At 41.2% G+C, this 21313-nt stretch overlaps 1 protein-coding gene across 1 annotated transcript in view; it reads left to right on the forward strand.

The window, feature by feature from the left end:
- Positions 1-471: 471 nt before the first annotated feature.
- Positions 472-21313, forward strand: part of ERICH3 (glutamate rich 3) — a gene marked incomplete at both ends in the record, with an annotated part of 118885 nt that continues 98043 nt past the window's right edge. The window contains 7 exon segments of the mRNA XM_082859163.1: positions 472-476; positions 1251-1335; positions 1339-1377; positions 1379-1411; positions 1413-1584; positions 1587-1616; positions 1619-1667. Of these exon segments, the coding sequence (XP_082715289.1) occupies positions 472-476; positions 1251-1335; positions 1339-1377; positions 1379-1411; positions 1413-1584; positions 1587-1616; positions 1619-1667 (413 nt within the window).

Genomic DNA, 21313 nt, shown 5'->3' on the forward strand with positions numbered 1-21313 from the left:
AGAGAGTAGAGGTGAGGATTAAATGAGATAATGAACAGTTAGTAAGTGCTCAATAAAGGGCGGAGGAGAGAATTTAGTGAGTACTCAATAAAAATGCTACCACTTTGAAGAGATTTTTTTCCTTCATTTATACTCCAAACATTTGTTGAACTGCTGTTTGCCTCTGAGAATACAGAAAAATAAAATAGACACATACCATGAAATAGAGAAGCTCAGGTTCAAGTAGGAAAGACAGCCATAGATCAGAAAGTGAGGGTGAGACAGAGGTCTGTCCAGGCAGAGTGGGGCCCCAGAGGTGGGAGCCATCAACTCACCTGGGGACGTCAGAGAAGGCAGGGTGTGAGGTAAGTGTTGAAGGATCAATAGAAGTTTGTTAGGTTGTCAGGGTGGAAGCATGTTCCCATGAGAGGAATAGTGCAAAATTTGGTCTTGCTAGAGTTTAGGGTAGCAGAGGTAGAGAAAGTGGTCACAATGAGGTTGGTAAGGATGCTGGGGACAGATGATAAAGGGCCTTGAATGTCGTGCAAAGGAGGCTGGACTCTAACATGCTCGATGGGCCTTTATGATGTGTGGAAAAGCAGAATGCCATTAATGAGCTGATGTCCTTCCAACTCGTAAGTGTGGCTGAGATAGAATTGAGATCCACTGAGAGCTCAGTCACCGTGGATGTGTCCAGCCCTTCACTTACACATGAGGAACCTGAGGCCAGCGATCAAATCACCCAGTGTAGAACCTGATGAAGCAAAAACGGGACTAGGAATAGCTCATCTGAATCCAGTGCTTTAAACTTCTTCCACACCAAGGCCCTCTCACGTAAATCCGGGCTTCTTTGTCTAAGCCCTGCATTCTCGCTACTGGATTCAAATACAAGTTCAGTTCCAGGTGCTAGCATGCTTCACTGAGTAACAGCTTTTTTCCCACCTTCTGAATGTCAGAACTGTCAGTCCTGCCTGCTGGAGGTGGGGACCTCAGCTAGGAGCAAGGATGGGGATTTTCCAAGGAGGAGATCCACCAATTGCAATCTCTGGCAGTTGCAGAAACAAAACTCAAAGCTTTCTTTTCCTGGAACTTGCAATCTAGGGTCTGTTTTACAGTTGGAAACCAAGGCAGCACACTGTAGCTGCTCCCTGCTCTTAATTACCTTACCCTCGGCCCATCACCTAGCCCTCCCTTCCCCAGGGCCTAGCAGGAAGCACACCTGCCTAAACAGGGTGTGTGCGTGCCTGCGTGTGTGTGTTTTCACATCTCAGGTGCCTAGGGACCCCGCGGCCCAGAGCTACAGAGCAGAGGCCTGGGTCTCCTCCCACATCTGGGCCCAGAAAAAGGGCTGGAAGCTGAGCTTCACTTCCAGCTTCCCCAGGCTCAGTTCCAGCAGCGCCTCGGGCTTCTGCAGAGCCTCCGCGCCTGCCTTCCCTCCTGCCTTAGCAACAGGGAGGCTGTGGATACCGCCGGAGGGTGGGGGCCGGGGAGGCTGCGTGCAGCCCGGGCGCCCAGGGGCGGCGGCGGCCCAGCCCCAATGCCCCGCGCACGGGCGACCGCAGTGCGGAGCCACCCCGCGAGCGCGACAGTCGCGGCGTCGGCGTGCACAGGCCCCAAGCACCCACCCTCCGCACCCGTCGCGGGTCCAAAAGGGATCCTGCAAAAATGAGCCATTCTCACCCCGCTGGGTAAGTGACAAACGGAGCTCTTCCACGCCGCGGCAGGTGGCGACGCAGCCAGCGGCCCCTCCGCCCCCCTCCTGCTGCGGAGGGAAGGGGCGAGAGGGGGCGAGAGGGGGCTTGGGGAGAGGAGAAAAATAATACTGATTCTGGGTCGCAGCGAGGATGGCAGAAATCCCAGGCTTCGTATCTCCTCCCTCGCCTTTCACTGATGTTCGCTCGCTTTGAAATGTTCACTCAGGAAGGATTAAAAAATGGATGTGAAAAACGCATACATTAAGCAGGGACGTTAGCTGGAATCAAGAGGATCCTGTGTTGTGGAACATACGTGTTTTAATGCAATAATAGAGGTCACAGCATATGCATTCATTTGGAGAATCAGGGCTTAGAGATAAATCCTCACTGCGGCGTCTTGCATACAAGTGAGGTGTGAGTTGATATAATATTGAGCGAGGTTTCATTGTGAGGGGTACCCCTAATTTCAGGATTTTTATCTGCCCGATCTCAAAAGGATCATAGGGGGTATTTTAAAAGTATTGTGGCCAGGGGAGGTGGTGTGACGCAGGAAGGTGAGAAGGAAGAAGCTATGTGCCTATGTGTTTACACATGAGCTCCCGTTGCTTTGGGCAGGGTGACTCCTCAGAAGACATATTTTGGCAATTATTCAACCTGTTTTAGGAAGTTAACAGTCATTTACTGGCTGTTGAAAAAAGAGAAACAAAACAAAACAAAACACAACGAACCCCCAACCGGTCTTGGTTCTTTTATTGGAAGACGGAGTATCCAATTTCCTTCTGAATTAAACAGTGTCATGCATATTAGATGGTTTTTTATTATGATACATCTAGTAAGCAGATAATATCCTAGTTGATCTTGCAACTAATTTGAAGATGCTTTCCTTTTTAATTGAATTTATTGCACATTTTCAAGCGCAGCAAATTAGCAGAGGACAACATATTTAAGATCATTTGGAGTTTGTGATGTCTGAAATACCACAGTAGTCGTTGTGCTTTGGATTTATAGTCAAACTTAAAGATTTTACTTTTTAATGAATTCTCTGAGCGTTAGACATAAACTAAAATGTTTGAAAAACCTAAAGGCATATAAGGTACCATACTGGAAGTCAGTTTCATAACTTTTTGGAAAGTGATGTAGCTGTTCTAAACAAGCTTCTTATTTATCTCAGAGTTTAGTTTAGGTACTTGAACGCTTTGATGCTGAACTCCTGTGCAGTTTTAGTTGCTGTGGGTCAGTGGGATGTAAATGGCACTATTTTTCTGCAGCTGCTCTTTGCAGTGTGTCCACATTCAGGAAAATGAATGTATCAGTTAGGGTTGTCTTCCTATGTTTTTCAGGTTTTTGGCTAAGTTAGAATCTGATTAGGCCATTTAATCATCTATTTTCAAATGTGGAAAAAACCTGTAGCTGCTTATTAAATTGTGCATGATTAAGATTTCAGAAACTAAAGTGAAATTTTTCTGAAGCTCCATTAGTTCCAAGCACATGGAAAAAAAAGGAAAATGTGTGATTTCGGGAAAGAGTGTGCTTCACGGTACTCTGCAAGAAAGACAGTAAGATGCAATAATAATCTTGCACTAAAACTGTAGGCACCATATCTCATTCATCTTTGTGCCCCCTTTGCTTATTCCTGTATAAAGAAATGCTCAACAGATGTCTATGGAATGAATGATATCATCTTGACAGTGTGTCCAGTCTAGAGGTGGACACATTCACAAAAGAAAACCATATTAGGGCTAAACATTTATCAAGTGCTTGCCATGTGCCAGGCTCTAGTCTACTGTGTAACAAGAAATACCTCATTAATCTTCCCACTCACTCCGCGAGGCAGATTCTAGTCACCATTATTTTCACAGATAAGGAAACAGAGGACTGAGAAATTTCCAAGGATTTCACGATAGGAGGGGTCAGAGTTGGAATAAAACGCCAAGGAGTCCAGTTGCAGAGCCTGTGTGATTAACCATTACACTAGCTGCCTCTCATGGTCAACAGCTGAGATGTAGGGGAGCCCTAAATACATGGAAATTCTTACCCAGATCAGACCAACCTCTGACAGGTGATAGCTGTACATAGCTATCTAGTATTTTGATGTATAATTAGAAAATAATTTTGTGATGGTGTCTACAGGTATATATTTTTTGGTTTCAGTTCATCAAAAATAAATGAAAACAATAAATATAACAACTTTTAATGCCGTAAAAGTCACCCAAGAACAAAGTTATTCAAATTGCTAAAGTTTTCCCTCAATATAAGTAGTCATTATTTTTCTTGCCTGCTACTATTTGGAAATAATAAAAGTTTCAGTAGCAAATAAAAGGTTTTCATTAAAGCCGAGAAGGCTTTTCCATCATTACTGAAGCAGTTTGTATTTATTACATTTTAAGAATAAAGTGACAATAAAGTGCAATTACAACAAAACAGAAATTTTAAATTTCTAAAATTCCACCAATCAATAAGGGACGCCCTGATGCTTTCTTTTGGTGCTTCCTTTGAGTTCCACTGCTTCCTTAATTACAGCAGGAAACACTTGACATACAAATTGCAAAGGCCCTGTGCTGACTTCGTTCCAATAGTTTGGAGTAAATAAAAATGGTCTTAAAAACTTCTGCCAAAGATTATAATAGAGACTTTGATTCTGAGCTGCATTGTAATTTGGAGGAAGTCAACTATAAAATACTGTTTCTGGCACTGCCATCTCTAATGAAACTGTTTTAGAGTGGAAAATTTCAATTGATAGTCCCTCTAGTTTGTTCTATCTCATCCTGAGTTGCTATTTGTTTGTGTGGGTGTTTGTGGGTTGTGCACTAGTCCTAGAGGTGGAATGGGGATTTTTATACCTCTCAGTCATGCATGAGGATAAAATGATATGGTTCTTCTGACTCCTTCAAAGGATCCTCACTGAATCCATGTGCACTGCGCTCCCTGTGTGAAAGATATGCTTGGCTCTGAGTAGAGATAGTCACACTCATCTGTAAATTTGCTTTGAGGAACTGGAAGAATGGGAAGCATTATAGTTTTCAACAAAATAAAAATGCAGAAGATGCTGTATGTTTGGAAAGATTGTTCCAAGGTTTAGAAGCTTTTTTTTTTTTGGTTTAGACTTTTTAATTTATATCTTTTTAATGTAAAGAAGTGTTTCTGTAGTAACAGAGTATACTGAAGTGTGGTATAGAAAGAATGAACACATCCTTAGTACTCCCTGATCACTCAGTCCTATTTCATCAAAGGCAGAATACAAAGTGCTATAGGTAAAATTGTCAATTTTTAAATAGTGGATGTGTATATATAAAAGTGACAAAGACTATAAACCCACTATGTCATTTACATATGGAGTGTCCATTGCACTTTGTCTCTGCCTTTTTTTTAATCCAACATGGTATTATTTATTATTTTAAAAAAATTGAGATATAATTAACATATTAGTTGCAGGTATACAACGTAATGATTTGATATTTGTATATATTGCAAAATGATCACCACAAATACCAAATGATCTCACTTATATGTGGAATCTAAAACAACAACAGCAATAACAGCAACAAAATGAACTCATAGATATAGAGAACAGATTGATGGTGGCTATGGGTAGGGGGTGGGGGGTAGAAAAATGGGTGAAGGTGTTTAAAAGGTACAGACTTCCAGTTATAAAGTTAATAAGTTTTGTGGATGTAATGTACATCGTGGTGACAATAGTTAATAATACTGTATTTTAAATTTGAAAGTGGCTAAGGGAATAGATCTTAAAAGTTCTCATCACACACACACAATTTGTAACTATGTATGGTGTTGGATGTTAATGAGACTTACTATGGTATCTCTGCCTTCCTAGCAAACAGTGTAGTACTTTGTATAACTGTAGTAGGGGTCTCGTCTCTTTGTTGCTCACCACTCCTACCACCAAAATTATCTGTGACACAGAATTTCAGATTTGAAGTAATTAAACATTTCAATTCAAATTGGGTAGTTTCTATTTACCCTCCTATTAAATATTAACAACTTGACTTCAAGGAGTAAATTGTTTCTGATTAAACGAGGTGAATTGAACATGCTGATTTGTCTTGATTTCCTCTCTGATAATTTTGTTATAGAGTCTGTTCTTTTTTCTTATCCCTTGGCTTGACAAACCTTTCACATAACTAGATGGGAATGGAAAGGGATTTGTTGTTTGTTATACAACATCACTCAATTCTTTGAATTTTTCAGAGTTATATGCCAAAAATCACATAGTGATCTGTCACCAAAATTTTTTTTTTCACTGATTTTTCAAATTACAGCTCAATCAGGTCCTCCTTTAGTTGTGTTGGAAGCAAAGGCTTGGAAACTACTTGCAATCATATTTATTGACAAGTCAAGAAAACCATTTATTGTATCAACATCTACATAATACTTCAAATTGTCCCTTTGTCTCAGATGTTTTTCTAAGTTAAGTACACCCTAAGAAGACACCATATGGTGAGAGGTGTGCCTTTCTTTTGTGAAAGTAGAAAGATGATTATAAAACGGAAAGGAGGGAGGTGGATCAACATGGCTTGGAGGTGCATTTCTAGGCAGACCAGTTTTAGGAGAGTACAGAGGAAACCTGAGCATCTAGAAATTGATTCCCTTCAGACAATCCTTGCCTGGGTTCCCCTAGGAAAGTCTCTGGGTATCCCAGGGGAGTACATATCCCAGTTTCTAAACTTCTGGTTTAGCACACAGGGTGCTGTCAAATGCAGGATGCTGTAGCAGTCCATACTTCCTTTCTCCCAGTCTAATGAAGAAAGGGATCTCTAGCTGTAAGAAGTAGAGACTTCCCCAACTTATCTTGATTATTAATAGCTATGAAAAGTTTTTCAGGGAGACAAGAAAATAAAACATTTCTGACTCAATTTTCAATTCTAAAGTCAACCTCAAATAGTCTTGAACTGGGGTGTTTATCTATTTTCAAGACTTTTAGTTTCCAGAAATATCATTTTCAATGAAAACTTCAGATTCTGGAACATAGTACTTAAATAATCTTTTAAACTTTAGTTGCTAATTTTGGTACAGACCAAGAGAAGTAGGATGCAGACTGAATTTCCCTCCAATGGCTTACTCAGTTCCCCACACAAATAGTTGAAAATATTGTATGCTTTGGAATGATTCCATAAATGTCCATCAGTTTAAAATAAACTGTCAAATTAGGCGGGGGTAAAATTTGTGAAAAAGAAAAAAAAATAGGATTCCACATCCATACTGGTTTGCAAGTGTCTTTCATCAACTTTCTCTAAACTTGAAATCCCAAATCATCTATTATGAATATGATTTATGTTTTTAAAAAGGATGAGGAAAGAGGAGAATCAGTTGAGTCATTCAGAGTGAAACCCTTGGCACTACGGAAAAGGACATACATTTATGCTTTCAATTAAAATAAACGATTTAAGGTAAATGTATTTATCTATACTTATCTCATTAATTTAATTTTTTGTTTAAGTGATCAGTTATTGGTCCTGATGTTACCGACCAGGGTTCTTGGTCTCCTGAATCAATAGAAGTTGGTCAGAGGCCAGACAAGAAATTCAGGCAAGGCTTTACTGGGGCCCCTGCTGCAGGAGGGGGGCGTGAGAACAAACAACAGATTCCCATGCTCGCTAGCTCCCTGAGGCGGGGCTGGCGAGCTTGTTCCTTATAAGGGGTGAGGGTAGGGGTGTGTCCAGAGGTCAGGCCAGAGGGGTGGCTTAGGTGTTTTGCCCACCCCTTAGGTGGTGTTGTGTGCAGGGGGTGTGTGTAGTACCCTGCTTTTGCTCCGGGCTCTTCAAAAGTGTCAGCTGGGACTTTTGGTCTCTTTGTATCTTTTGTCCAGAATTTGCCCCAACTGCGCATGCATGCCGTTATTTTTAGTCCCATTTAGTTTCTTTGTATTTTGTTGCTAGAGGAAAGGTGTGTCCATGTGCAAGCATTGCAGCACTGCAGCAAAGGGCCCCAGGTGCCAGCCTGTCTCAGTACCCCCTGAGAGACTCTACACCCTTATTCTTAAGCAGTAAGGGGCCGAAGCTGTCTTTTTCTGAAACTTCTTCCTGCGGGACAGGGGCCGCAGACCCTAGCCTACCCTAGAGGTGTAGAAGTCCCTTGTTGACTGTTCCAAGGAGCTGTAGGGACCTGGGCCACCCTCTGCTGGAATGGGTTGAATCCCTTGAGCTATCCTGAGCCTTACTTCAAACTGTTGGAGCCTAGAAGACACAAACTCAATCAAAACGTTAAATAGGGCTTCCCTGGTGGCGCAGTGGTTGGGAGTCCGCCTGCCGATGCAGGGGACACGGGTTCGTGCCCCGGTCCGGGAGGATCGCACATGCCGCGGAGCGGCTGGGCCCGTGAGCCATGGCCGCTGAGCCTGTGCGTCCGGAGCCTGTGCTCCGCAACGGGAGAGGCCACAACAGTGAGAGGCCCACGTACCGCAAAAAAAAAAAAAAAAAAAACGTTAAATAAACAAGGGCTAGAAAGGGGAAGAACAACAATAGCCATTAAAGGGCCTAAAAGGGAAGGAACCATGTTAACTTTGGGAGGGTTTTTATTTTTTAACTGTTGACCAGACAGTGGAGGCGATATTGCCCCTGCCAAAATTGTGAAACCACTCTGCCTGGGCGTATATTTCCTTCATATTAATTTTTACCTGTTCTGTCGCATTGATCCAAGCGTAGCAGGAAGTATTAGTTATCTCACAAACTCTACCTTGTTCTACCAGAAGGTAATCAAGGGCCAGACAATTGTCAAGAGCCACGTCAACCAAGGAAACGAGAGAGGTTCCAAGTCCCGTTAGGGTTTCAAATAGGAGCCAGCTCCCTACATCCATCGTTTTACTTACCTGTTGGTGGTGTCTGGCTTTTGAATAGGTATCTCAGCTCTTCCACTGGTGTATTCATCTGTTTTGACCTGTGGGGTTTCTGGAGGTAGAAGCTTTAGTCTGGACAAACGTGCCCAACTAGATACCCCTTGCAGTTTGACAGCAGCGGGGGTGGTTGAAGTTACTTTATAGGGGCCCTTCCATTTTGGCATTCGTTGGTCTTCGAGGGACCCGTCTTTCCAGGTTTTAAGAAGAGCTTGGTCCTTGGGGTTTATTTGTAAAGGAACTGCTCCTTCCTCTGTATTTTTAGTGGGAGCTGTCAGTGCCTTGTTGGCATAGTCCTGGATTGCCTTCTGAACTTGTCCTACATTAATAATATATCTCAGGGCCTCGTTCACTTCCTCATCCAGTAGAATGTTAGTAGTATGAAAAGCCCCCCCCCACCCCACACAGGTCGTTTCAAATGGGCTAAGCCTCAGACCACTCCTGGGGGCTACACAGACCCTGAGGAGTACAATAGGAAGAAGTTGGTCCAGGGCTCATGAGTGTCTTGGCAGAACTTTGCTAGGTTTTCTTTAAAGTATGGTTCATTTTCTCTACCTTGCCTGAAGACTGGGGGTGCCAAGAGATGTGTAGCTTGTAGTCTATCCCTAGGGCCATTGTGAACCCCTGTGTGATTTTGACTGTAAAAAAGGGCCTGTTATCACTCTGGAGGGACTTTGGAAGTCCAAACCAAGGATTTATTTCTTTTAAAAGGGACTAACAGACTTCCATAGCCTTTTCAGATTGGGTGGGGAAGGCTTCAACCCATCCTGTGAAAGTATCAACAAACACCAGAAGTTATTTATATCCTGATCGTGGGGGCATTTGGGTGAAATCTAACTGCCAGTCTTCCACCGATATGTCCCTCGGCACTGAATTGGCCTGAGTAATGAAGTGGGGTTTGGATGGGTCTGTGGGTTATTATGGGCACATAAATCACAGGTAAGTGTTACTTGTTTTTCTGTTCTTTTAAGCCCCTTCCCTGAAAAAGCCTTTTGCATCAAGTCCCATAGTGCATCCCTCCCATAGTGGGTGGCATCATGTAAGCTCTTAGTGAGTTTCCATTGTTGGGCCTCAGGGATTAGAACCTTATTCTCCTTTTTATACCAGCCTGTGCTTCCCTTCTCATAGCCCCATTTCTCAGCATTTTCTTGTTCCTGTGGGGAATACTGGGGAAGGCTAGGGAGCTCAGGGGGGCCAATCACTAGAGCCATAACTTGTTCAGGTTCCTGCAGTTGAGCTGCCTGTTTTGCAATTTGATCAGCTTTGCTGTTCCCATGGCTCACAAAAGATCCGTCCCTCTGATGGCCCCTACAGTGGGTTACTGCTACCTGGGTTGGGAGCTGCACTGCTTCGAAAAAAGCCAGAATCAAATCTTTATGTTTTATGGGGGAATTTCTAGCGGTTAACATTCCTCTTTCTTTCCAAATGGCAGCATGAGCATGTAGCACGTGGAACCCATATTTAGAGTCAGTGAAAATATTTAATTTCTTATCCTTCTCTAATTGCAAAACTCTCATTAATGCACTTAGTTCACCCTTCTGGGCTGATGGCTGGGGTGGCAGGGCCTTGGCTTCTGTGATTTCGTCTAGACTAGCTATGGCCTACCTCGCCTTTTGGGTTCCCATTTCTACAAAACTGCTCCCATCAGTAAACCTTTCAACCTCGGGGCTGTCAGGAGGCTCATCTAGAAGATCAGACCTGCTGGAGTGAGTTTGTTCTCTGGTCTCTATACACTGATGCAATAAGTCTCCACCCTTGGCCACTGGAAGCAGAATTGCTGGGTTCAGCATTTGGCACACCTTTAAGGTAATGTCAGGGGTGTCCATTAGGAGGGCCCGATATCTTGTTAACCTTCCCCCCATCAACCAGTGATGTCCTTTGACCTCCAGCACAGATTGTACCTGATGAGGGGTTAAAAAATCTAAGTGTTGTCCCAGGTGAGCTTGGAAGCCTCATTAACCAACAGGACTGTGGCTGCCACTGCCCGCAGGCAGCTTGGCCATCCCAGGGCTACTGAGTCCAGTTGTTTTGAAAAGTAAGCCATTGGTCTCTGATCCGGTCCCAGCTTTGGGGTCAGGACTCCTAGAGCTATTCCTGCCCTCTCGTGAAATTACAGGGTAAAGGGCTTGTCCAAATCTGGAAACCCCAGTGCTGGTGTTCTACTCAACTCAGTCTTTAGAGTCTAAAAGCCCCACTGGTGGTCCCTATTCCATCGAAGGGGTTCCCTTTCTTCTCCCTTTAGAGCCTCATATAGGGGTTTTGCTATTAGGCCATAATTTAGTATCCAGGTACGACAGAACCCAGCCATCCTGAGAAAGCCTCAGAGTTGCCTCTGTCACCCAGCTCAGAAAGACTACCGGGTTTTCATCTTTCTCCTGTGTAACCTCCCAGACCTTATCATAATTTACAGGCTTCACCATACACCTTCTCATTTCTTCTGATAGACAAGTAGTATAATGTCTCATCCTAGCCTGGCCTACACAATCTTCGTAGTGCCTGTGTGGGTCATGTTCTGGGATTGCATCCCCACCCACCTGATAAATTTGGTGGTATGGATTGGTGGCCAGTAGGCCATCTGCATGTTCCCTGGCCTTTCTCAGTATACACTCCTTTTCATCTGGGGTGCAAAAGTGGGCCAGAATAACCATGATGTATTTGGGAAGTCTGTCAAAATTTTTAAAAGTTTTAAAACGCCCGGTTAGATAGGATCATAGGGTGCTGTGAAACAATACTTATTCCTTGAGCTAAGGTGAGGAAAAAAACTCAAAATTAAATATAGATCGCTTCAAGGCATAGGAACTCACACAATCTGTTATTAAAAGCAGCATTCCAGGAAAACTTTGTTCTCTTATGAGAGAAACCAAATCCAGTCTTCTATCAACCTACTCTTAATAAAATTCATTTTCCTAATTAAATTTAATCCAGCCTTAGAAAGTCCTGACCACCTATGAAATTCTTTAACCAATGTTCCTTTTTCTCAAACCTTCTGCAACTTCATGTAGCCATAATATATCCCGTATTCTTTTCCCATTCAGAAATAGTCAGCTCTAGGAAAAAATCACCTTTTTTCCTTTAACAAAATATATTTCCATTCCTCATACCTTCTTTTCTGAAAACACACATCCTACTTTCCTTAAGCAGCCATGAACTGTCTTTTACATTAGCATTCCGTAAATTGGTAGAAAAACATCTCAAGGAGGCACCAAACAGCTTAATTTCTGTCTCATAAGAAGATAAAAGTAAGTAAATTTAGACCTATTTAGCAATTAATGTTCCAATATTTTCTCTTATTTGAAATGGCCTGAATATTCAATGAATTCTTATAATTTAACTTAATTTAGTTTCAAATTACCAAAATTTGGAGAGACTGTTTTAGATGCACATTTCCAAAACATAATTATTCCTATAGAGTTTACCAAAAATTTCTTATCCCAGTTACATTTACTTAAAAATTTAATCATATCAGTTTATTTTCCTGGTTGACAGATTTTATAACAGAAACAATATGCCCTTATTGACTTCCAATAACCTTAGGTACAATGAAAGTATTATACTTAATGTTGATGGCTCTAAAGGCAGGTCTGTATTAACTAAACCCACAAGCTAAAGCCAGACAAACCAATTTCTACAGAACCAGAGATCTCACAGTTTTCCCACTTGAATTTAAAATAGCCCCTTTTTTCCCTTCAGGGTGGGGGACTATAGATGAATCAGGTAGTTCTTGGGAGCCCAGGCAGAATAGTTACATTGCAAAGGGAGAGGAGAGAGATGCAAGCCCCTCCCCTTTCCTTTTTGTTCTTTAAAATCCCGCTAAGTAACCCCAGGCTGGTGTCTCAGGCAATGTGGGCTGTGTTTGTATTTCAAAGCTTGCGTGCTCCACTGTGCCCACAATGTCAGCCGACACTTGCGGGAGCAGTTGGACAGACAAGACTACATAAAACAAAGATACCAATGACAAAACTTAAAGACACAAACAAAACGTTTTTAGGATGAAGGGGATGGGAGTGCAGGTATGAGGACCAAGGGAGAGGTAAAGGGAGGAGAGGTGATCAAACCTGGAAACCAGCGAGCTGTACTTCGTCTGTGGGACTGCAACCCTCAGGTGGGACTCTCACCCACACGTACACCAGTTTACAGAAATCTGCCGCCTCAGCCCATTCCCAGCAGGACTTCTCTTGGTGGCAGGAAAATAAAGGTGAGAATATTGGGATGATCAGACTTCCAGCCTCTACAAGACATGAGGTTTGAACCTCTATCACTCCCATAAATCTCTGGTCAGGGAGAGACCGCTGGACCACGGTCTGCACAGTGTGAGGCGAGCCTCTCCCACCTCTGTTTGTTGCCTGTCAAGGTGAGCCATTGCCGGATGAAGGGAGCATGGTCTCACAAGCTGAGAGGAGTGATGCTTTTGCTGTCTGAGTCCACTCTCTCAGAAGGATAAGACAGAAGAGAGAGGAGAGGACAGAGAGAGAAATAGAGAGATTTCAGGAAAGGGAAAGGGACAAAGGGGAAAGGAAAAGTGGTGAGAGAAAAAGGACAAAGGGGAGGGGGAAAGCATTGCCTGAATGAGGGTACTGAGGCCTCCAGGGGCCAGGAAGGCAGACTTACCAAATGTGGTGACGCTGAAGCAAGAGGTTCAGGTGGCCACTTGTCACCCACAGGGAAGCTGCATTTGGTGGTCCCAGAGGTGCCCAGATCCTCTTCTGGGAAGGGAACAATAGTCCCTTCATGGTTGCCACAAAGTATTAGGTTGGCTGAAAAGTTTGTTTGGGTTTTTCCCATAAGATGTTACGGAAAAACCCGAACGAACTTTTTAGCCAACCCAACATGTTACCGACCAGGGTTCTTGGACTCCTTAATCAACAGAAATTGGTCAGAGGCCAGACAAGAAATTCAGGCAAGGCTTTACTGGGGCCCCTGCTGCAGGAGGCGGGCGTGAGAACAAACTACAGATTCCCATGCTTGCTCGCTCCCTGAGGGGGCGCTGGCGAGCTTGTTCCTTATATGGGGTGAGGGTAGGAGTGTGTCCATAGGTCAGGCCAGAGGGGTGGCTTAGGTGTTTAGCCCACCCTTTAGGTGGTGGTGTGTGCAGGGGATGTGTGCAGTACCCTGCTTTTGCTCCAGGCTCTTCAAAAGTAGCAGTTGGGTTTTTGGGTCTCTTTGTATCTTTTGTCCAGAATTTGCCCCAACTGAACATGCATGCAACTATTTTTAGTCCCATATAGTTTCTTTGTATTTTGTTGCTCAAGGAGAGGTGTGTCCAGGTGCAAGCATTGCAGCACTGCAGCAAAGGGTCTCAGGTCTCAGCCTGTCTCACTGACCACATTGAACAAGACTTGGTTAGTGTCTTCGAAAGCAAATTATTTGAGTGTATGGACACTGCACTTTGATTTTCCCTTAGTTCCTTGCTTTCACCTAGCTCCATTGTTCTCAAACTTAAGCATACAAAGAATTACTGAATAGTGTGGTATACCCAAAACCATGACTATAGTACTTTATTAATTAAATTTTTAAGGGTAATTTTTTACCATATAGTACATTTGTATCTTGTGCTGACTAAAAAAGTCAACCCAAATGTAAGATACAAATCGTTGCTTTTATAGTGAGCCACAAGAAACATACTTTAAAAGTGAATTCCATTTCAAAGTGTAGATGTATGGATCTGGAGTTTTTAATAATTACTCATTGTCTGGCAGGTCTCCTCTCACTCATTCTTCTTATCTCCTGTCCCTTTTGTATGGTTAACTCTTTTTTTTTGGTCTATGGGCAGATTACCGTGAGGTGCAGTTTTTTCTTCTGCCCCGTGCTCTGGGTACTCTCTTTATAGAGTTTCATTATCCTCTTCTCATCCATCCCAGCTACCTGAATGGACGTGGCAGGATCCAGAAGGTATCTGTTCCCTCTTTGGATGGATCATCAGTGATCATTTTATGGTTGTCAGCACATAATTCAGAATCAAAGTGCAGCAGCTTGTGTTTCTGTGTACCCAGGAAATATATTCTTTGTTACTTTTGTCTAAATCCATGTGACATACTTAAATTGATCACCTTTCTTTTTATACCTGTGTTTTGGACTGAATTGTGTCTCTTCCCTCCCCTGCAAATTCATATGTTGAAGTCCTAACACCCAGAAGCTCAGATATGACTATATTTGGAGGTAGGGTCTTTAAAGAGTTAATTAAGGTTAAATGAGGTCAGTGGGGTGGGCCCTAATCTAATATGACTGGTGTCTCTATAAGAAGAGGAGATTAGGATACAGACATGTACATACAGAGAGAAGACTATGAGAAGATATATAGAGAAAATGGCCAACTGTAAGCCTAAGACAAAGGTTGGAGCAAATCCTTCCCTCATGGTCCTCAAAAGAAACCAACCCTGTTGACAACATGAAGTTGGACTTCCAGCCTCTGGAACTGTGAGACAATACATTTCTGTTTAAGCCATCCAGTCTTCAATACTTGTTATGGCAGCCCTAGCACACTAATACAACCTCTTTTCAACTCCTGATGCTTTTTTTTCCCCACTTGGTCCTGCTAAAGCTGAAGATGGTTTTTATGAGAAGTGTAGGGTCACTGAGAATAAACGATTGAACAATATGAGGGTCATAGGGAGTGGAGCTTGGAAGCCAGAGGTTCAAAAAGGTAGATAAAAATAAAAGCAAATGGAAAATGTGATTAAAGGACTAGTGAGGAGAAATAATTACGGCAGTAAGTCAATGATCTCTACTGGTAAGTATTAAGCTTTTCTTTTGTTAAGTCTGATTAGTAATCAAATGACTTCCCACCTCTCCGTCTGACACTACTTGGGGTAGAAAACTGAATCTTTTAAGCTGGTGATCCATTTTTCCATGACTGTTATTATTGTCTTATAATAATAATAAATATTTATAAATTAATGAAAATTCTTAGGGCAAAATATTGAAACAAGGGAAGACACAGCAGGGAACTAAACAGACAATATAAATTGCACATAGTAGTTATGAAACAGCATTAAAAACTAAGGATTTTAAATTGAATTGAATCATAATGTTTTATAGTAGCAGTTAATTTGGCATTCTCTATATGCTATGGATTATATTTCATATTTGTGAATATTATGTGGCTCTCACTTTAAGATTGTCTCTCTTCATAGCTTGCTCCAAGATATTTATAATAATATTGTTTCTGTTGCTTAGATTCAAGTAAAACTAATCTGCTATAAATTAGATTAATAGAAGGGATCTCAAATATCTGGGTACTAGTGACACAAGAGATTTTTAATTTTCCTCCTTGTACTTATCTTTTTTTTGAAAATTTTCTACTTGGAGCAGAAAAATTCAAAGAGGAAAGTAAAAATTGCTTGAAATCCTATCATCCATAAATAATCCTAGTTAGCATTTTGGTCATTTTCTTTCTTCTCCATTTTCCCGTGCATTATTCCTATTTTTAAAGTGATTATTCCTATTTTAACAAAGCGCCACTGTTTTAAAAAGCTGTTTCTAAGACACTACTGTTTTAAAGTTAACCAACAAGTACCATGTGGGCCCTTCCCTCATAGCGTTCCAGTTGTCTTCATATTTCCCTTATAAACTACAAACTCTTTGAGGGTGCAGACCACACCCCTCTACATCTTCCATGTATCCCCAGGACTTAGCTCAGTAATTGCTGACATATGTCACCTATTTTAGTGATCATTTATGGTAAGTCCCAAGAGTATGTTTGTTCATCGATTCAATTAATATTTACTGAGTGCCTACTAAATGCTAGTCAGTAAGCTACCATATTCAGCACGTATTCTGTTCCAGAAATTCATTTGAGTTCTGGAAAAGGCCTGAATAGTGAGTTTTTAAAAAAGATTTAAAAGTCACTAACCTTCATTGAGTTTTGCCATCCTCGGGCAGCAGGATGATTAGTAGGTATCAGTCAGGAATACGTTCAACGGCAAGTAACAGAAAACCAAATGAATAGTGGCTTAAAACATAACAACACTTATTATTTATTTCACAAGTAGTCTGGAGGGAGGCAATTGTATTTTATCGTAATATCAGCATCCTTATCTCTATAATTTTTTGGGTCTTTTCCTCATGGTACCAAGATGACTACCCTAGATCCATGCGCAGTAGCTTTATAAAGCCATCCCAAACAAAAAGGAAAAAGATGGATGCAAAAAACGAAAATTTTTTTCAAAATCTGGGAGGAGAACATTTCCAGAACTTTCCAGTAGACTTTCTTTTATACCTTGTTGCCCAGAACTGCATCAATGAACATGCCTAGTTACAAGAGAGAGAGTGGGAAAGAATAGATTTGACTTTCCTAACTTCTGTGGGCGATAGGCAAGGGAGAAGTGTTTGGGAATGGCTTCTGGTAGCCAGTGAGCAGTGTCCAGCACAGAGCTTTAGTGATGAGCTGTCTGGCTCTGGATGTGTATAGTCTGAGTTCAGATTGGCTACATAGCTGCTGTGTGACCCTACATAAATTCTATATCGTCTCTCTGATTCTTGCTTTTTTCATCCTGGTGGAACATATGTCTGCTTTGTAGGTTGTTGTGAGGATTGAATGAAATACTTTAAAGCATTTAGTACAAGGCCTGGCACATAGTAAGTGTTAATGTGCTAACTTAGTGCCTGGTAGCTTAGATGCAACATACGTGAGTATGCCCAGCTTTCTGTAGGAGAACTGCCATACCCAAGTCCTGAGCTAGATGTAGAGTTGGATTAATTGGACAAGACATCCTAGAGAGATTAAATTTTGGGGGATGAGTTTTGAAAGAGGGGAGAAACATCTGGACACATTTAAGGAAGTACAAAGTACTCTCTAGTATTATAAAAACATAGTATTATAATTACAATCATCACTGCCAGGGCAATAGTAGCCAGTTGTGACTTTGAATAAGTGAGAGGAGACAATAACGTTGCTTGTTTATTTAGCTGACAAGCTCTTGGGAGCAGGCAAGGCATGTTTTTTGCTATAAAACCAAGCAAAAGCTGGCCTGGCCTGAGAAGTCGATACCTCAAATTTGGTTTTGTCTCTAACTTCCTCTTACTTTCTCTTGCTCATTTTTTGGAACCTCAGATACAATACCAAGTGTGCACACAAGGATTTTCTTTTTTAACTGAAAGATCTTTGCCTTCAATTCTAAGTCAGAAATTAATTTCAGATTTATTTCTGTTCATCTCCTAAACCTTTTCAAAAGTGAGTTTGAGTATTTCTTCTCCTTGAAATTGGAATCTCTGTCTTGAACTGCCAGAAAATGACTCTTTCACCACAATTCACAGGCATTTACATAAGGTTATAACTGTTAATTCTTTCTTACAAAGCCTCCTTTCCCCTCAGTCAAACTTGAGACGGAGAGCTTTGACCTTGGCTGGAATCTTCCAGAATTGGATGTACGCTTAGGGAGTGGCTGATCTCAGGCTACAGTCTGTGGAGAGGGGTTTGAGGTTCCAGTCCTTAGTGAGGTTGTTGACTCAGGGGAGGGAAAAAGTCTGAAGTTTCAGGGCCGAATGCAAGAACATGGAGCAGGAAGCAGATCCCAAAGTCCTATGACAGGAACCAGGGGGCTCAAGAAGGAAGCTGGGAGATGGGACCCAAGGAAATTAGGAAAGTGTAGTGGAGAGTGTGGGCAGAAGGCTAGAGCATTGCAAAGGAGATACGAGCAAGGGATTGAAGTATCTGCAGAGTTGGAACTGTCTGAAAATTGTCCTTATTTTTTTTTTTTGTTCTTCTAAGTGAAAAGGAATGATATTCCAAAAGGAAACTCAATGTTTCATTTAAAAAATATGAGATAAGCATGCTACAGTAGAGAGAGGAATACTTTTGGAGTCAGAAAGACATAGGTTCGAATCTCAGTTATGCCTTATGTGAACTCAAGAAGTGAATTTCTTTGTGTCTCACTTTCCTCATTCAAAAATGGGGCAGATAAATACCTCCTTTGCAGGACTGTTGGCACATATTTGAGACTCCGTGAATGGCAGCTGATGGGTATTTACTTTGATCTTTGCACAAAGCATATGCTGCTTAAGTCTTTTTTTGTCTGTTTTTCTTTCTCTGGTTTTATTTTTCCAGCCTGTTGAGATATAATTGACAAATAACACCATGTAAGTTTAAGATGTACAATAGTGATGATTTTAGATATGTATATATTATGAAGTGATTACTATAATAAGATTAGTTAACACATCCTTAAGATTTAATTCTCAAAGTACATCAACCAAAAATACATAAATATACAGCTCAAAATAAGCAGAGATAGCCTAAACTAATTGGAAGGGAAAACAAGGAATGTATTTCCAGACCATAAATCACTTTCTTGTTCAATTAAACTAATTTATTTTAAATAGTAACCTGTTCTTAAATTCATGAATTTTTACAGTAAAAATGAGCTCTGATCCACCTATTCATAACCCAGTAAATGAGGCTTCCCCTTTAAAGAAACCATGATCTGGGCAACTGAGAATTTTTATAAAAATGGAAACTCTAACCCAGAGCATTTTTACTTCTCCAGAATACTTACTTTTCTTATCTAATTCAAGGATTCAGGACAAACTCAGGAAACTGCATCATTACTTTGACATTGACAAATGCTAGAAGGACTGGTGAGATATGAGTACTTTTTTTAATGCTTGATCATTTAAAGTTTAGTCAACCTCTTTAACCTTTGACCAGATGTCCTTACCGTTTTAAACCTTACTGCTGCACATAAGAATTATATTTTAGAGGAATGAAAAGATTTTTAAAGGGGTTGATTACATTACCCTTTCCCACCCAACATGTGTGGTAGCTTTATTGGTGTTGCCCTCATTAGTGGCTGTTTGTTTTTGTTTTATTTTAAATGGGCTCTTTGCACCTATCCAAGATTATATTCCAAGGTCAAGTATCAATAGTGATCAGATTTCTAAGCCAAGACAACCCACTAAAGCCTATTTGACATATAATATGTAACTGATTTAATTGAAGATTTAATAATACTACAGAACTCAACTCTCTTTGGTTGTGCTAATTCTATGGTAAATAATTAACAAGTTTCAACTTGAGTACTGGGAATTTGTGCTCTGTCTCTCTGGGACATTTTGTATATGATCTTCCCCCTTCTTAGCATGAGTCTGGATAGCACCTCTGCCCCTGTCATCACCCATTTACATTTTACTCCCTCCCTCAACACTTGACTTGTCATTCAAGACCCAGTTCAGATTTCAGTTCTTCTGGGATACCCATCCTGTGTGGGCATAGTTCACTTGTTTGTGAAATGGGATTAAAAATCTGATGCATAGAGTGATTTGAAGATTAAACGAGTTCATGCATGCTGGGCATGATAAACCGTTATGATTGTAGCACATCAGACTATCCTGCCGTTACAGGCATACCTCATTTTATTGTGCTTCACTTTATCGAGCTTCAAGGATATTGTGTTTTTTTTACAGATTGAAGGTTTGTGGAACCCTCCATGGAGCAGTTTATTGGCACCATTTTTTCCAACAGCATTTGTTCACTTCATGTCTCTGTATCACACTTTGGTAACTCTTGCAATATTTCAAACTTTTTCATTATTGTATTTGTTATCATGATCTGTGATCAGTGAACTCTGATGTTACCACTGTAACTGTTTTGGGGCTCCATGAACCAGCCCTGTAAGATGGCAAGCCTAATTGATAAATGTTGTGTGTATTCTGACTGCTCTACTGACAAGATGGTCCCCTATCTCTCTCCCTCTCCTTGGACCTCCCTATTCCCTGAGACACAACAATATTGAAATTAGGCCAATTAATAACCCTACAATGACCTCTGAGTGTTCAAGTGAAAGAAGAGTCATACATCTCTCACTTTAAATCAAAAGCTAGAAATGATTAAGCTTAGTGAGAAGGGTAAGTCAAAAGCCCAAGGTGGGCTGAAAGCTAAGCCTCTTGTGACAAACAGTCAGCCAAGTTGTGAATGCAAAGGACAAGTTCTTGAAGGAAATGAAAATTGCTACTCCAGTGGACACATGTATGATAAGAAAGTGAAACAGGCTTATCACTGATATGGAGAAAGTTTCAGTGGTCTGGATAGAAGATCAAGCCAGCCACGACATTCCCTTAAGCCAAAGCCTAATCCAGAGCAAGGCCCTAAGTCTCTTCAATTTTATGAAAGCTGAGAGAGGTGAGGAAGCTGCAGAGTTTGGTTCACGAGGTTTAAGATGTCAGCTTTATAACATACAAGTGCAAGGTGAAGCAACAAGTGCTGTTGTAGAAGCTGCAGCAAGTTAACCAGAAGATCTAGCTAAGATAATTCATGAAGGTGTTGCCCTTTTGTTTTTTTTCTTGCTTTACCATTGCTTTAATGCACTTTAAAATTTATTTACATTAATTGGGAACAAGGAGATAAAAATAGACATTTCTTTGTTTTTCATAAATACCTACTCTCCATATTTGATAAAAATCTCAAAGCATTATTTTAACTTCCCACAAATATAATACATACAATTTTTTTTCTGAAATAATAAGGTCAGCAAATTAAGTATCTTGACACTAATATAACCACATACAACTGCTTTTCTACTAACTTCCAGGAACAAAACCAAACCAGAAAACTTTAGCTACACTAAACAACAGATTTTCAATGTAGACAAAACAGCCTTACATTGGGAGAAGATGCCATCTAGGACTTTCATAGCTAGAGAGGAGAAGTCAGTGCCTGGCTTCAAAGGACAGGCTGACTCTCCTGTTAGGAGCTAATGCATCTGGTGACTTTAAGCTGAAGCCAATGCTCATTTACCATTCAGAGAATCCTAGGGCCCTTAAGAATTATGTGAAATCTACTCTGCCTCTGTTCTGTTAATGG

This window comes from Leucopleurus acutus (genome assembly GCF_964270905.1).
Source record: "Leucopleurus acutus genome assembly, chromosome: 2".
In the NCBI taxonomy this organism is placed as follows: Eukaryota; Metazoa; Chordata; class Mammalia; order Artiodactyla; family Delphinidae; genus Leucopleurus; species Leucopleurus acutus.